This window comes from Prorops nasuta, unplaced genomic scaffold (genome assembly GCF_024137725.1).
Source record: "Prorops nasuta isolate Cenicafe-Biocafe unplaced genomic scaffold, Cenicafe_Pnas_1.2 PNAS00009, whole genome shotgun sequence".
NCBI lineage: Eukaryota > Metazoa > Arthropoda > Insecta > Hymenoptera > Bethylidae > Prorops > Prorops nasuta.
Genome location: NW_027116806.1, coordinates 3,457,705 through 3,473,734, shown reverse-complemented (window position 1 = coordinate 3,473,734; position 16,030 = coordinate 3,457,705). Strand labels below are relative to the sequence as shown.

At 30.1% G+C, this 16,030-nt stretch overlaps 1 protein-coding gene across 2 annotated transcripts in view; it reads right to left on the bottom strand.

Annotated features, from left to right (window-relative positions):
* The window catches only part of LOC136776047 (G-protein coupled receptor Mth2-like), a 91,610-nt gene extending 83,809 nt beyond the window's left edge, over positions 1 to 7,801 (bottom strand). The window contains exons 1-2 of one of the 2 annotated variants that reach the window (XM_066731370.1): positions 7,667 to 7,801; positions 3,023 to 6,726 (exon numbers count right to left, since the gene is read on the bottom strand). In XM_066731370.1, coding sequence (XP_066587467.1) covers positions 3,023 to 4,592 — 1,570 coding nt within the window. In that variant the 5' untranslated portion in view covers positions 4,593 to 6,726; positions 7,667 to 7,801. Of the gene's footprint in view, positions 1 to 3,022; positions 7,112 to 7,666 lie in introns of those variants that run through there. The other variant, XM_066731369.1, reaches the window with a different exon arrangement.
* Positions 7,802 to 16,030: the final 8,229 nt, after the last annotated feature.

Sequence of the window (16,030 nt, the reverse complement as noted above, 5' to 3'; positions counted from 1 at the left end):
ATTAGGCTATAAATTTCTATGGACATAATGCGTAGTGTACTTCTTTCATTTCTTATCTAGCTTGTGCAATTATTAAATTCTGTATTGAAGTATACCAAATTTAAAACGACAATAAAATACTCTAATTTCTGTATGAAATCTGGTAGAATGCAAATTTTATGCTTAAGACCAGACCCTGCAAAAATGTCAAAAAATAACTAAATTTTCATCAATGTTATGAACATTTAAAGCCTTAAGGTCCATTTTCCCTTCAAAATATATAAAAAGATTACTAAATTCACATCATGATGTGAATTTAGAGCCTTGTATTTTAATTTTTTTTCAAAATGCATTCAATTTGTATTAATTAGCATTTTATAAGAAAAACTTGCAGGTTATTTTGGGCATAAAATCTTGGAAATATAATTCAAATATGGTCAGTGAATATTATGAGGGAACTCTCCAAAAGTGTAATTATGATACAAATTCATCATTGCATTATTTTGTATTTTATTTGATAGATTACTAAGTTAATGTCTGAATTAAAATTTTACATTTTGCAACAATATGGACATTGGAAAATGTTTCTTTAGCTTGTATTAATTATAACAATTATTTACTTTTATTTTCTACATTCTTACAAAACGTTATAAGATCCCACAAAAAACAAGCTTCGCTTGTAGAAAAAGGACGATAAGTACATAAGTCGTATCTAGCATAATTAATATAGTAGTATAAAATATTTTAATTAAAATAAATAGTGAAATCAAAATGCTAGGCAAGTATAAATTATTGTTACCATGATGAAGGTTAAATTTGGAAAAAGGAAAGTAGTAACACAAAAATTTCTTGCTAGTGGCCCGTTGTATGCAATCGTATTAAATAGCCAAATTTTTAACTTATGAGAAGCAACGCTTATATTGCAAGATAGCGACTTACATATGAATATTGCGGGCCCTGCAAGTAATTTTTGTGTTACTATTTTTTTGTTTCCAAATTTTAACTTTCATCATGGTAACAATAATTTATACTTGTCTAGCATTTGGATTTCACTATTTTTTTTAATTAAAATATTTTATATTACTATATTAATTATGCTAGATACGACTTATGTACTTGTCATCTTATTTTTACAAACGAAGCTTGTTTTTTGTGATGTCTATAAACTGTTTAAAAGAATTGTAAAAATTAATAGGAAAAACTAATCATCGGCTGTCTAATTCAGGTATTTAGTGTCTGGCAAGTGAGAGCTTCATAAGCCTAACAGGGCTCTTGCTAGTTTCCCTTACCAACGCCCTACAAAAATTGCGAACAAATTTTCTAGCACCTGATCATGGTTATAGTTAAATTTGTGCTATGGTTTTTTTGTAGTTACTTATAGTATCCAAATTTATAGGATTGGCTATAGTTAACTGGCTACTTGGGATACATACAAAGTGTCCGGACAACTCATAATAAACTTATACATTCATTCAGAGTTAATTAGTCAATGAAACAATTCTTATATGTATAGTTTTCTATGTAGCCCTTTTAAGGGTGGAGGATCAACTAAATGATTCCTATTTAACAATATTGTTATGTTGAAGCAAATATATTTTTTAAATTAATTATAAATTTGTTGACTTGTTTAACTTGACACAAACCACCGATGATTCACAAGCATTGTCTTCATTTGGCAACCTGAACTACCGGTGGTTTAAACTTGAATTCCATCTAAATAATCAATAATATCACACTACGAGATGAAGGAAAGCATGAATTTGAATGCCCGTATAAGCGTGCTTAAATATTCAGGAATTAATTAAAATTAGAGCATTCTTTACAATGATATATTTCAAAATTGCGACACAGTAGCAGTTTAAAGTTACCTCTTTAAATTTATTGTGCAACGTCCTTATCGTCCCTATATTTATAAAAAATCTTAAATAGGAAGAGTTTGTATATATTAAGTGGAATCTGTATATCGACATTACAGAGCGAAATCTTGCGCCAAACGAAACGGCCTTATTTCTTAACCGATTTTAACGTTTATTCACCTTTTTGGAAACGCCAGAAGATTATCTAGCGATCTTCGTTGGCGGATTTTTTAAATTTCACTTTTTTTATAATTTTTTTTTGTTTTTCATTGTATGAAAAATCTGCCAACGAAGATCCCTAGATAATTTTCTGGCGTTTTCAAAAAGGTGTATAAACGTTAAAATCGGTTAAGAAATAAGGCCGTTTCGTTTGGCGCAAGATTTCGCTCTGTAATGTCGATATACAGATTCCCCTTAAGCATATTTACCCGCTTTTCAAGAACCTAAGTTTACTTACAAAGTACCCAAAGTTATCTACTTTTGCAAAAATATAACACTTACTATTACTAAACGAATGTACAGAATTAATAGTATTTTACATTGCCTACTAAACTATTAAGTTTTTACAAAAGTCAATGAGTTATAGAAAATATGTGTAAAATTTTCCTTTGATTGTTTGTAAATTATATATATGCAAGATTGCACACTATTCAAAATTTATGTTTTGAAAAAATTACTCTTAAAAATTTGAACTACGCGGGAATAATATAGCGGCAGTTATCTTAATCATAAGCTATATATAATACTCTAAACTTTAGAAAATGATTTGTAGCCTTGAAAAATCATTCCCAAAGCATCCATTTATTGTATTAAGTAATGTAGAAACTGTGTTTTTTTTGGGGGGGGGGGGGGCGGGGGGTTTTTTACTTAACCATTCTCTTTGAAATAAAAAACTATTCAAGGTTAAAAATGGCTTCTTTTGAAAGAATTTGTTAGTTCTTGGATTATCCAAACAATTCTGACCAGTAAGATGTCATCAGATAATTCGATCAATTGTAAGTCTTTTGATGAAAATTTTTTAATTCTCGGTAACTTCTAGTAGTTTAGAGCTAATTAAGACAAATTTGCACAAGTGTATTCTATTCTTAAAACAATTGACACTATATATCTTTATCGGTTTAGCTCGAATTCACCGGGCAATTTTTACATAAAAACTAGATAGTATTAAAAATTAAAAGAGAAAATACCTATGAAGAGGCAAGCAATGTCAGACATTTGAGCCGGCGGAGTTATTTGAAGTACGGCTAATGAGATGTAGGCAACGATAAGGGGTCCTATGTAACATCTCAAGGTATTTCCATGCATATTCCTGAGATCGGGAATGAGCGTGTAAACTAGAAAAGTGACGAGAAGGAACGGAACGGAGATTATCATTCCAATTGGGAAGTCGAATTTGATGATTAGGTTGTCATCCTCTGGAACTACGACACCCGGAGGTATCTCGTCGTCGAAACACATGATGACGTGGTATTTACGGGAATTATTGCCAACAGCACCAAAACAATACCTGCTGTAATCCACCATATACTTGAAGCTAGTTTGAAAAACAGATCCATTTTCCAACAAGAAAAATTTATCATCCGGAAACTCATCAGGATTTAGATCGTAACGTTGCTCTCCCTGGCAGGGATTCCACGTAAAAAATTGGAAATAATCGCTGTGGACTGTTAAATTGGTGAGAGTGAAATTTGTTGAATGGACCGGTGGAAACTGCCAGATTTCATTGGAAGGAATACATCGATCTTGAGTGACTTTATGGTTCGGGGGACAGCACAACGGAATGCATCCTTTGGCCAGACAGGATTCCTTTGGTGGGAGAATAAGCGAATCCTGCACGGAAGTTTCAATGGAAATTCTATCCTCCTCGATTGTTGAATTGATCTCTGTTTGATAAACTAGAAACGGATCGTTCAAGGAACTGTAAATTTGTTTCTCTTCAGACACTTCATTTTTAGCACTTATTTCTGTCTTAAAACTGTCATTGATAATTGATTCATCTGCGATCGTAGGATTTATCTCCGTTCGAAAGGTCAAAGACGAATCGTTCGAGAACTGGTAAAATCTATTTCTTAAAATTTTTCTTTCAAGGTTTGCTGCTCCTGTCGTGGAATTTCCAACGGAAATTGGATCATGCAATATCGTTAAATTGATGTTCGTTCGATAAGCCGAAGACAAATCGTACAATGACCTATGCAATCTGTTTCTAAAATGTTTCCTTTCGGGAGCTGCTTCTGCTTTAAAATTTTCTTCCATCAAATCCTGCGTCGAATTACCAAGCGAAAATGGATCCTTCGCTATCGTCAAATTAATATCCGTTCTACGGGCCGAAAGCCACCGGTAAAGTTTGTTTCTAAAAATTCTCTTTTCAACATTTGCTTCTGACGAAAGGTCTTTCTCGAAATTTCCTTTCGGAGAATTCTCGTTTGAACTGGTTCGATTTAAAGTCGTCGCTCCGTGGATTTCCTTGAAGCTGATCGCACGAATAACACCGGTATAGTCCAAGTCTCTCCGGAGGGTGGCCCATTTCCCGTTACTCGTGTTTGCCTCGAATGGAGTATCTACGTAAAGTTGCCGTCCGTTCTCCTCGCTGGTTTCCGAAGATAATTTCGAGCCAATGACACTAACTGCAACGAAGCAGAAGCAGTAGAAAATCGACCAGACTTTACAGTATATCAACATTTTCGTTAATGTTTCACGACTGACTGGATTATCAAAGAAGGATTTTGGTTTTGCCACAGGCGCACTGACCGCACTCATTATCACGTGACGCTTTCCGGAAACTACGATATATATATACCGTCCCCGGTTCAAACTTCTTCCTGTCTCACGAATCACATAAATAGATTATATGGTATGTTATACTATATGATTGAATGATATGCACGAGTGTTGCGTGGCATAATTTGATGTATTAATTCCTCCTATATTACCGAACACAAGAGAGATCGACGAATAAAGTGGGAAATAATAGTGCAAAATGCACATTTCCCTCGTGAAAGTCAACAGAGTTTCCCGTTAAATAATCGTTTATATTCTTTATGCGTGTGCAACTCCAGTGGGAAGTTTTGAATTACGTAAAATGGAAAGATATATCGAGAAGACTGTTCATCATGCACTTTCTTTTTACAGAATAAATTTAAGATCGATGTTAAAATCACAAGAAGTTGGACGATGCAATAAACGTTTATAATTAATGTATAGCCTCGCGTGTTTTTCTATAAAAACCTGTTGTAATAACAAGCGAGGAAGGAATATAAAAACTTTTTCTTTGTCTCGCTCACTCTTATCGATCCAAGGTATATTTTTTTAAGATAAGTTTGTCGATAATAAAACGCAATTGAAGGGTGATTAAAAAATGTTCGAAATAAAATCCTTTGATTCTTCTTTATTAGAAATAGAATAGGTGTTGTTGTAATAAAGCATGATTCGATTGGCATTTATGACGTTCAGGATTTTTCAAAATAGATTACAATTTGCTCGAACTTGGTATAGTCCGGTCTCGACAGTGGAGTGTCTTTCTGCTGTTTCGTTTACCATCGCGTCCAGTAATATCGATTTAGCTATTAAAACAACAGAATCACACCTAGCGAATGCAATTACAGTGCATTGAGTAAATTCAGATACTATCGTGCCAATGGTAATTCCAATTATGAATCACCCAGGACTTTTTCATTGTACGATTATCCACGAACACGGATTATCTTCATTGGTAAATTATATATGTATATCCTATGGTCTAATTATCTCTTTCAGTTTCTCGATTCTTTCACACAAAAACACACCGGCATAATCCACTTATCCTCAATATAATACGAATAGCACAGCACAACTGATCGTGCTTTCCATTAATCATGCGATACGTCGTAATTGCACTCCAATTATAATGTCCAGATGAGTCTCTTTAGATAACTTCACTCGAGATTCATGAAATCTTGACAAATCTTGCAGCAATCTCATCATGCTTTGATGTGAAACTTCCTACGAGGATTGAAAAAGATGATTGGTTCACAAGAGTTTCTATAACCAGGATAAAACGGCAGGAAAGTTTATGACACTGTTATAAAATTATCTTTCAGTTCAGTTGAGAAGATGGGAAATTCCAAGATTTTTCTTGCTCATTGGAAGTGAGTGACGTAGCACAGTGAGTCTACCGTATAGCGTGCATATCAATGATTATAAGTTTGCGATGAAACAAGAAGACACTGAAAGGAAACTGTTTACTATATCTGTGCTCGCCCTTTGAAATCATCCTTAGTTTTGACACTACTTTAACATCGCACAATCAGCCACTCGATATATTCGCAGGATTTGCAATATTTCACAATTCAGCCCCTAGTTTAATTAATGAGAATCAAACTGATTGACTTCAAGGATAACTGGGAAATCTCTTACCGAGGGAAAAACCAAGCGAGGTCTCGTTATCACTAAAATCTGCACTGTAATTTCTTATTCCAGTTGGTATTACCAACAAAACTTTCAAGAATCTTGACGATCTTGACGATCCTGATGATTAGTGAGAAGAAACGATGCCTAGAACGTATATGTTACTACAAAAAAATTGCGATTTATATTTTCAGATCTCAGTCAGTGTTTCTACACTATTCGCCCAAACGTAATTTTTCCAAGTATTTTTTACTGCATTCGTGACAAAAATGTTTAACATCTTGACAATTAGTGGAGACAAACAAACGTTCACGTATATCAAAATAAACCAATGGCCAATTCACTCTTCGGATAAAAATCACTGTTTCAAATCTCGATCCACGTGCATTTTTAACAGTTTTTTTAACTAGACTCACTAGGAAAGTTGAAAATCTCGATGATTAACAGGAACAACAAATATTGGCTCACTGTGGTGTATCAGCAGTATTGGGTTGTCCACTTTCAAGACCTTAATCAATGTTTCCCGTTTGAATCAAAATGTATCTTTCAACAATTTTGTAACTGCACTCGTTAGAGCAGTTAACATTCTTGATGATTATTAAAAATAAATAAATGTTAGTGATTAGTGGAGACAATCAATCGTTAACGTACTTTAAGATCTGGCGAATTAGCTTTTCAGATAATAATTATATTTTTTCAACTTCCACGGATATGTATTTTTAGACAGTTTTGTTACTGAGCTTGGTAGAAAAAAGTGAAATATTGCCTATTAGTGGAAAACGATAAAAATTACTAGTGTTGTTCTCCCTGAGCAATACATTTTCGGAAATATCGGTTTCGATAATGTCGGAACATTTAAATAGCTTTTCGCTTTGTAAGAATTTAACGACCAAATTGAGCGAATATACTAATTTCTATGTTTAATACTATTATATAAATAATGTAAATATTTATAAAATCAAAAAAGCGGCATTTATCGTTGACCAATATGACAACTAATTGATAGTTGTGTAATATCCAATCTTCGGCTGAATCGTGTCTCAGGTAAACACATATCACGATTTACTGAAGAACCAGTTGTTTTACGAATACTTTGTGGTATTCAATGAGTTTTTTATTATTTAAGGATTAAACACGTTGCAATTCAAGATAACTTATGGAATAAAGCGATGATTATGAATAAAAATATTAAATAGTGCAATTGGTAATTCCGCGGTTAATGTTTTGACCACTATTACACACAAATAAGATTTTATCACAAAATTTTGTAGAAGTAAGAGCACACATTTGGTGGTTTGCAAAATTTCTTTAGTTGTGAAAGCATTAAATGTTGAAAATATGAATAGATATTCTTTTTTATGATGAATTCCAGGTAAATAACAGCCTTGTCAACTCCCACATATACACACAACACAGAACACGATGTCGTGAAAATTTTGTCGGCTTACAAATGTTTGGTGGTTAAACATGTTTTTTGTTGATTCTTTGAAAGCGTTACATGGAAAATCTGGAGGGTTACACCGAGATAAAGGAAAGAACTACTGATAGCCATTAAACAGATTTGTGTAGTTGGCAAATCGCCGGCAAACAACTACGTCACCTTTCGCGCACAAGCTACACGCAACGAATGCCACGATTCTCCTTCCAGCCAAGATGGGTATCCATAAAAACAGGTTCGCGATAACACTCTTTTTTCTCTTCCATCTCTCTTACTATCCCCCTACTACACACTCTTCCATATTTCTTTATACTTTTCCTCTTGTTTCTCTCATTTTATTCCTCTATCTATCTTTAGCCTTCCTTAGCTCTTCTATACTGTAAGGTCTACAAAATATTTACGTCTCTCTCTCTCTCTCTCTCTCTCTAAATCTTCGCGAACTTGTTTGATTTCCACGTATATTTCCATAATAATTTAAAAAGTCTCGAAAAAGAACCCATTAACAAAGGTCACGGTTCACAACGCACGAATCTTTCAAGAAATTCATATACCTTTGAATCAAACATTCCATGAAAACCTGTAGTGATATCTCTTCCTATAAGCAATTATGCTACAAGGATTATCTTCTTAGAGTTTCTAATGGTAAGTGGGATTATTAGTGATGAAAATATCGTAACCTATAGGACTCTACACGATTAGATGATAAAACGACTTATTGATGGGTTCGATAAATTTTTAATTAAATTTTTCGATTGAATCTCGGTCCATAAATAGCTTTATTTATTTTGCACCTAATTATAGGGAATATGGGAAAGATTTATTGGCAACAATAAATTGTAATGTCACTGGAAAATTTACGTAAAATGCAAAAAATGCATATTAAGATAACAAATGTCATTATTAACATTCAATATTTGATGAATTTTATTAGATCAAAAAACAAACATTCATGCTTCTATTGGATTACTCGTTAATACTTAATAACATTCATACGATAGATCTTTTCTTATTTATGAATATTATAACCGATTTTTTATATTTTATGCAATTTTAGTGATTCATTGAAAAAAAATATTTCACGAATATTCAAAGTATTATTATATTTATTTAATACAGGGAATTTATAAATCTCGGACTAATCATTTTTCTTTTAAATATTTTGGTTATAAAATAATCTAAAATTCTAAATATGATTATTACATATGTATCAACCTTTTAACCGGGCAAGACGCATAAATGCGTCAGGCGTAAACAATAAAATATTAATAAACGATATATATTTCATAGTTTTTCATTTATTTTATGTATAAATAAAAATATAGAAATATGAAATGACGGTCTCCGGGCATGACGTATTGACATGTCCTAGCGAAACCATACGCGCCCGGTACAGTTGCATAATTTGAACAGGAATTCCCCGGTTAACAGGTTAACAAAGTAATGTTTATTTTTATTATATTACATTAGTTATATATATATATTACTTAATGTAATATAGTGTTAAAAAATAACTTAATTATTATAGTTATAAATGGCTTTAATGATTAATTATATTAATAGTTTCACGTAAGACGCTCTAGAGCATAGGCATAAAAAGACGCGTATCTCCTTAACTATAAGAAATATTCTACTTTTGCATAGGATCTTTTTGAAACCTTTAATTATTTGTTTCAAAAGGTCATATGATAAAATTTAATATTTCTTATAGTTAAAAAGATACGCGTCTTTTTGTATCTATGATCTGGGGCGTCTTAAACGAAGTAACCTGTATAATGATATCAAATTTGTTTTTTTTTTTTCAAATACGTTGTTATTTTAAATATTAGAGATTTTCAGTAAACATGTAAAGTGTTTCACGCCTAATAGGGTATTTAAACTAAGAAATAATTGTTATACTCTCTCTTTCCTTTCTTGTTACTATTAACTTTGTAAGAAATAAATAAACATCAAGAATTTAAATAATTAATACATTTCTTATATCCTAAATAATTTGTTTCATTTATTATTATTACGGTTATTTTTTTAAAGAATTTAATAATTCTAAATAATAACTTACATTTTTATATGCCATTAGTAATAGTTATATTCTGTGTAAGGTCATTAATCCTTTGAAATATACATATATTTTTTTGTTAATCGGAACTAGTTGAAATTGGTTACTTACGGGTAGAGTCACTGATCCTGCACCCAACGTTAAATTTTTAAAATTAAAAAAATATTATATCACATTCTTAAGTAGCGACATTGAAAACTAAATTATATCAAGATTCAAGTGATTACCTCAAAAAACGTCATCAATAACGATTTTTTCTCAACTGTCGTTTCTTCAATATTGTTTATTTATTATACTTATGTTATAAATTATTAAATCATCTTAACTGGTTATTCATGTTCTCTTATAATACCGAACAAAATTATGCCAAAAACATTACCTGCATGCTTTAATCTGACTTTATATTATAAAAAAATTAGAAGATAAATCGAGGTAGGAACGTAGGTTATACTTACACTATCATGCTTTTACTCATAAAATGTCATATGTGTTTGTGTGACACCTACTTAAATTTGTATCCATACTAGGCAACCATACTGAATTCAAAGTGTCGTAGATATTTCATCACTGGGATGTGATTCTTCATTTTTCTTTAAATAGTCATAAGAAGGTCTATTTTATAATTCCCTATCACATAAATATTTTATAACCAAATCAACGTAGATATAAGAATACTCTTAATGCTCTTTGTATAATTTTAAGTTTTGGTGTTTAAGGGTTAAAGGGTTAACAGACTTATTTTTTACATGTTCGTTAATGAGTAAAAACTTAATTATTCTTTTAGAATAAAAATATGAATTTTCAAAACCAAAACATCATTTTGTCTTTACGTTCAAGTAATATTTTAAATAAAACAGTTATTCTAGATAAATATAACGGAAGGTAACCTGAGCTGTTGTGTTTGTGATTATAATTTAAATAATATTATCTTTAAAAGTTATTTGACAAATTTATTTCTACATGTTTATTCGAATGATTTCAACTTTGTAAACATCATTTCGAGATGAATATAATCGAAGGTAAAAATTACACTATTATGATTTTAGATATATTCGGAATTAATATATTAGTATCTTCTGCTACGATTAATAATACTTGCCTACAATATTAATTTCACTATCTTTTATAATTAGAAATTGTTGTAATTCTAGTACGCGTGTCGCAGATTTTACTTGTAAGAAAATTGCGTTAATAGTATTTTTATTTTTTCATAAATGAAAGATTCAATAATGTTATCTACTACTAACCTACTATATATAATGGGATTTGTATGTAATTGTCGACATTTTTCGCAGGGGCAACTTGTTTTTTGTGGGATTGGGCTATACATAAACTATATAAGGCTGCAACTAGCAGCCAAACCAAAGCATAACAGCTAACTTTTGAATCGGACTGTGTACACTCTAAATCTTAGAAAATAATTAATATCTTTGCGATTATTAAAGATAGAGAGAGAGAGAGAGTTAAAATTTTAAAGAAACCTTTATAAAGTTGTATTGCTTCAGAATATTGAAGCAAAACTAAGGATTAATACTCTAAGAATTGATAAAAAAATGTATAATGTAAATCTGTTAAGAAATGTGCAAAAAGGCAAAAGCAAAGGAATTTAAGATAAAATTTGACACAAATGTTGCAATTAAAACCTTTTATACGATTATTCAAGAAAAAGTGCGGGGTAACGTTTCAGAAATTGTTTAAACAATTAAGGCCCGTAAAGTTGAAAAATGCATAGAAAGCAAACGCAAAGAAATTTTAAGATGAAATTTGGCGCAGATATTCTTATAAAGGCTTTTAATTAGATCATCTATACCAAATATCACCTCAAAATTCCTTTTCGTTTGGCTTCTATGCATTTTTCAATTTTACGGGCATTAATTGTTTAAACAATTTCTGAAGCATTGCCCCGCACTTTTTCTTGCATATTCTTGCAAGGGCCTTTAATTCGAACATCTATGCCTAACTTCATCTTAAATTCCTTTGAGTTTGCCTTTTTCCACATATCTCAACAAATTTACATTATACATTTTTTTAACAATTCTTAGAGTATTAATCCTTATTTTAGCTTTAATATTCTGGATGAGTACAGCTTTATAAACTTTTCTTTAAAAGTCCAACTCTCTATCTTTAATAATCCTAGAGATATTAAATATTTTCTAAGATTTACAAAGTATACACTCCGGGAAATTGATTCGGTTACATTTCAGCTAGCTTCAGACTATGATCTGACTACCTATACTATTCTATAACGCGAAATTTTTCAGTTAATACATTTCGGCAACCTACAGTAAATTGGTTAAATTTGATAGCTAGCATTCGACTACTTTAGATTTTTCACCATTCATTTGTAATATTTTGTTCTTTCGAATCGTATTTAAACGACTTTGACAATAGTTTTCCAAACTAGCTAAATGCCATCTTTCAAATTTAACCTTTTTACTATAGTAATCCAAAATGTACTAACTTCAAAATTTCGAGCTATAGGGTAGTATAGGTAGTCAGGTAACAGTCTGAAGCTATAGCTGAAATATAACCAAATCAATTTTTTGAAGTATACAATCCGATTCAATAGTTAGCTATTATGCTTTTGTTTGGCTGCTAGTTTTAGCCTTATATAAACAATGTGAATATTGTTTGATAAATTATGAAGGGAGAATGAGCTGCAAGGTACTGAATTTGAATGGTATTTATGGATATTTAGTCAATTCTTGACATTTATGAGGGTCTAATTTTACTCACGAAATTAGCATTCTGGTAGTTTCTGTGAAAAGATTGTGGCATTTCATTGTGGTTTTAAGTGTGTTACACTGAAATACAGAATGTAATAACTGTAAGCTTCACTAGAAACTAAAATATATAGCAAATATTTTACCTACAAAGTTTTATGGCTTAATAATTAAAATATTTTTTTGAGGTATTAAATATAATATGTCACATGGCTTCTTACAACCGTTAAGTCCATTACACATTATTCGTCAAGATATTTTAACATCATCTCAAAAATAGTTTTAAAGTTAATCCATATAGCACACAATCGTAAATACATCTGGTTATTATCTATTGGCTTGGCTGAAAAACTTAATTGTTAAATATTTTTAAGATTGTGTACGGTATAGGAACATTGCAAATATCTTGTTAATTTTGAAACCGGCAAATTTCAATTTGGTAAGAGATTAAAAGCTATTTCTACATTCTAAAATTTTTAATTTTTAATGTCTTGCTAGCTATACTACATAATTTCCTCAGCTGATGTGACTGTTGACATTGTTATCTTTAATAATTGTTACAAATTAAACCCAGAGCTAATCCTGCTTATTATAATAGGTTGCAGGGAGTTTGCACAAGATTTATTTTCATTATATACAGACTCTTCTATGCATTTGATAAAATCACGAATATTATGTTATTATTTGATAACAGAAAATTAATACTAATCCTTTAAAAGATTATATCACACATTTAGACAATTTTTCAAGAGAGCATAATAACTTCTTTTTACTCGTATATTAGAAAAATGTAGATCAGCATTTTTGTTAATATCTTTTATTTTATAAATTTTTATATTGAAAAACACAATTAATAAATATTTATCTACTTTTTGTAATTGTAGCAATAAAAAATTATCATCTTATGACAAATTTTTTAAATGTATGATATATCCATTAGAAAGTTAGTATCGATTACAGTTTTAAGAAGTGAAGAGATAAAAGATACATTTTGTTAAAGATATGAATGTCCTAAAAAACATATAATTTTTAATTACCTTAGTACTTTTTATTAATTAATATTGTTCTGATAATAATTTACACGTTTGTTATGGATGAACTCAGACCTAGCGTTGGTAATTTTCATAAGGTAGTTGTCTCGTTGGATTCAGATTGTACTAGTCACACATATTTGAAATTCAAAATTAATAAAATCCTACTCTATATTTTAATTAATAATGATGAAATATCAAATACTAGGTGGAACATAATGTAGAAGACAAGTTTGTACTTTTATATTTGCGTCTATAATGCCATTTTATTAACTATCATCTTTTAATTATTTTTTTTACTTGATTTTTTTGATAAAAAATTTTTATTTTTCGCTCAAATTTAATTTTTGAGGTGCCATATAATTATGAAATTATACTCTGCAACTTCACCGAGTTGGCTTTTTAAAATAATGATTAACGCGCATGGAAGTCTCTTTTTTTTAATAAAAAGGTTCTTAATAATATGAGAAAAAATATTATTGTTTCTGTATATAAATTAAAAAATTAATTCGGTGAAGTTGCGGAGTTTAATTTCATAATTAATATAGCACCTCAAAAATTAAAATCAAGCGAATAATAAAAATTTTTTATAAAAAAAAAAGAATCAAAAGATGATAGTTAATAAAATGGCATTATATGCAATTATAAAAGTACAAACTTTTCTTCTATATTATGGTCCACCTATTATTTGATATTTCATCATTATTAATTAAATTATAAAGTAGGATTTTGTGTATTTTAAATTTAAAATGTCTGGCTATTTCAGTCTGAATCCAGCGAAACAACTACCTTAATATCAATGGCATTTCATCCAGTCAGTACAATTCCTAGCAATCAACAAACAAGATTTTAGTTTAACTTAATTTTTAAAAGAAATCCCTCAAATTACCAAAAGTATACTTGTGTGTGATCTAGTATTGTACAAATAATTATTATACTTATATAATTCTGCCTTCTCTTTTTGTTGTTTAAATTGAACTTATTATTTATAAATATTGAAAATTGGTAAAATCACAATCTCAGCATGATATACAGCCTTACTGTTTTCTTGTGTACTAGTGTGGGAAATTTACAAACTTACACGCACACATACACACACAATTACACCATTATATATATATTAGGGTGTCCGATAAAAAGGCATTATTTTTGTTTGTTTGCTAACTATATCTAACTTGGTGTAGAATCAGATAAAAATGAGGTTTGCAAGAGTCTAGCCGATTTAGGTAGTAAAAACTCGTGCCACCGTAGGATTGAAGTTAAAAACGGAATTTCGCATAGAAAAATGATATTTTGTGACTATTTTGCATGTCATTTCTTCATTCTTCAAACATTGCACACGATGATGTAGCTTTAGTTAGTTTAAAGGTCTCTGAATATGGATCCATAGTGAAATTTATTTTTTGACTTATTACAACCTTTATTACTCGTGTTAATATTTCTTAAAATAACGATTTGCAAAAAAAATCATTACAGCCGTATCTTAAATAATTTTTCGCTCTTTGCATCGGTATCCCCGCCCCTCTTCGTTCTGAAATTTCTGAATATGATAAGATTGTCTAAATATTTTTTTGAATTTTTTGTAACATGCGTTTCATGGGTTAATGCTTTTAAAAAACATTGATTTATCATGACAAATCCTTTTATTCCTTTATCTTCTAGAGTCTCTATCAGTTTCTCTCTTTTTCTTTCTATTACTTCGAAATGATTAGTTTTAAATTAAAAGTAGAGGGTTTAACCTCTACTTTAAGAATATATTGAATGAATTTTTAATTTCTCAAAATTTAAATATTTTTGTCAATGAACTCTTATGTATATTTAGATAGAATTTTTGGTAATATTAATATATTATACAAGAAGATACATTAATATTACCAAAAATTCTATCTAAATATACATAAGAGTTCATTGACAAAAATATTTAAATTTTGAGAAATTAAAAATTCATTCAATATATTCTTAAAGTAGAGGTTAAACCCTCTACTTTTAATTTAAAACTAATCATTTCGAAGTAATAGAAAGAAAAAGAGAGAAACTGATAGAGACTCTAGAAGATAAAGGAATAAAAGGATTTGTCATGATAAATCAATGTTTTTTAACAGCATTAACCCATGAAACGCATGTTACAAAAAATTCAAAAAAATATTTATATAATCTTATCATATTCAGAAATGTCAGAATGAAGAGGGGCGGGGATACCGAGGCAAAGAGGGAGAAATTATTTAAGATACGGCTGTAATGATTTTTTTTTTGCAAATCGTTATTTTAAGAAATATTAACACGAGTAATAAAGGTTGTAATAAGTCAAAAAATAAATTTCAGAATGGATCCATATTCAGAGACCTTTAAACTAACTAAAGCTACATCATCGTGTGCAATGTTTGAAGAATGAAGAAATGACATGCAAAATAGTCACAAAATATCATTTTTCTATGCGAAATTCCGTTTTTAACTTCAATCCTACGGTTGCACGAGTTTTTACTACCTAAATCGGCTAGACTCTTGCAAACCTCATTTTTATCTGATTCTACACTAAGTTAGATATAGTTAACAAACAAACAAAAATA